This window comes from Capsicum annuum, unplaced genomic scaffold (genome assembly GCF_002878395.1).
Source record: "Capsicum annuum cultivar UCD-10X-F1 unplaced genomic scaffold, UCD10Xv1.1 ctg38758, whole genome shotgun sequence".
NCBI classification, from domain to species: Eukaryota; Viridiplantae; Streptophyta; class Magnoliopsida; order Solanales; family Solanaceae; genus Capsicum; species Capsicum annuum.
Window position 1 is genome coordinate 1,255 of NW_025845923.1, and position 1,922 is coordinate 3,176.

Sequence of the window (1,922 nt, forward strand, 5' to 3'; positions counted from 1 at the left end):
CAACCAAGGGAAATTTGTCGTGTTCCTGCAATATTAGCATTTAAGGTTAGTTAAAAGTTAGCAATTAAAATTTAAGGTAAGTAAACACAAAATTAATGAGAAGGTCAACTTTATATCTTGAAATCTTAAACTGAAATATGACCATATAGAATATCAAAAAGCATATGCGTGGTAAAGATCTACATTTAAATCTCCTTTGATAGAAGAAAATTGCTTTCACTTCAAGGTAAAAGAAAACTCCTTCAACACATAGCCAAGACTAAATGCTGCTAAAAATATAGTTTGTCCGTTAACTCCTTCAACAAATAGGCAGGACTAAAATTCTGCTAAACATATAGTTGTCCGTCCTACTATTTCTCTGTCATAATCAGGGACTCTGAAGTCAATAGTACGAATTTATCCTACCTTAATATGCAGGGAGCTAATAGATGCTCATCTCCATATCTCATATTGTAATTATGTCATTTAAGTTGATATTACTGTAGGTTCAATCAAGCCATTCTTGAGAAAAGATGAACAATTCTGTTTACAAACAAAGAAAGAGAGCATTTTATGAGTTAAAATCTTTGAAAGAACATCGACAAAACATAGTTTCTTCGAGGAAATCATTCGCTAAATTTATGACATATCATAATTCTCATATAAAGAGGAATGACCAAGTACATGGAATAACTAATTTATCATAATTCCATGAAGAATGATTGTGTAGATATTTAGGGGGAGATTTCAGGTCTCTCTTTAGGGAACCTTGATTACTCGAGTGTCAATACTACATATAGAACATGAATCCTGAAAACAGAAATAAAAATAAAAAATAAAAGAATAAACAGGAACGAACTCATCATCAGATATTGAATGATAAGAAGTTAACGAATAGAGAACAAAGTTTGGAAGAATAGAACACGTGAAACTACACTATGCCTTACAAAATCTAATTTGTGTTGAACACCAGAGAGGGAAGAAGGGTAATTATCCCCTTTTAGATCGACCTAAATGCAAGAGTACATAATATACAGTACATCTAACTAAGTTTGAAGGTGAACCTTTCACAAGCGAATGGAAATTGCTCAAACAAAGAGTTGTAGTTCAACATTACCTGATAAAAGAAAAATAGAAATAGAGGAGGTGGACAGAGGAGTGCTTCAAGATGGGCGGAAAGTTGCGATTCAGCTGATGTATGAAGCTGGAAAACAAGGGGAGAAAGAATTCAAAGTGGAGGTGGAGTTGCTGTGCCACTTGCGCTCACCGTATTTGCTGTCATTGATTGGCTATTGTTCAGAAAGCAGCCATAAATTGCTTGTTTATGAGTTCATGGCGAATGGTGGTTTGCAGGAGCACTTGTATCCAATCAAAGGTTCCAATATTTTTTGTCCAAAGTTGGACTGGAAGACCCGATTGAAAATAGCTTTGGAGGCTGCTAAAGGTCTGGAATATCTCCATGAGCATGTCCATCCCCCAGCTATTCATAGAGATCTCAAGAGTAGCAATATACTTTTGGACAAAATTTCCATGCCAAAGTTTCTGACTTTGGATTGGCCAAGCTTGGATGTGATAAAGCTGGCGGGCATGTCTTGTTACCCAAATAGCTTGAATCACTGACGATTCAAGGATTTGGAATAAGCTATTGCAGAACAGCACCACAAGTTAAGAACAGAGAAGAGAGATTTTAGAGAAGAAAGCAATGAATTGTATTATTCTAAAACTCTTGTACACTTCACTAGTTTATATACAATTGTAGAATTGACCCACTCCCTCTAATTCTCAACTAACTATCAGCTCAACTACCTTTCGTGAACAATATCTCAATGTAACAGTAATGAACAGTGGCTAGTTTAACTAACTGTCAGTTATAACAGAGTTATAACAGATTTTGCTGACATGGCAAATTCCAATTCTAATTAGCTAATTGTTGACATGGCAAT

The 1,922-nt window shown here is 35.1% G+C and overlaps 1 protein-coding gene across 1 annotated transcript; it reads left to right on the top strand.

Moving 5' to 3' along the window:
* The first annotated feature begins 1,056 nt into the window (after window positions 1–1,056).
* Window positions 1,057–1,599, top strand: LOC124891619 (serine/threonine-protein kinase CDG1-like). Its single transcript, XM_047403337.1, has one exon. It carries the CDS (start codon window positions 1,057–1,059, stop codon window positions 1,597–1,599), a length of 543 nt encoding a protein of 180 aa, XP_047259293.1.
* The last annotated feature ends 323 nt before the right edge of the window (window positions 1,600–1,922 follow it).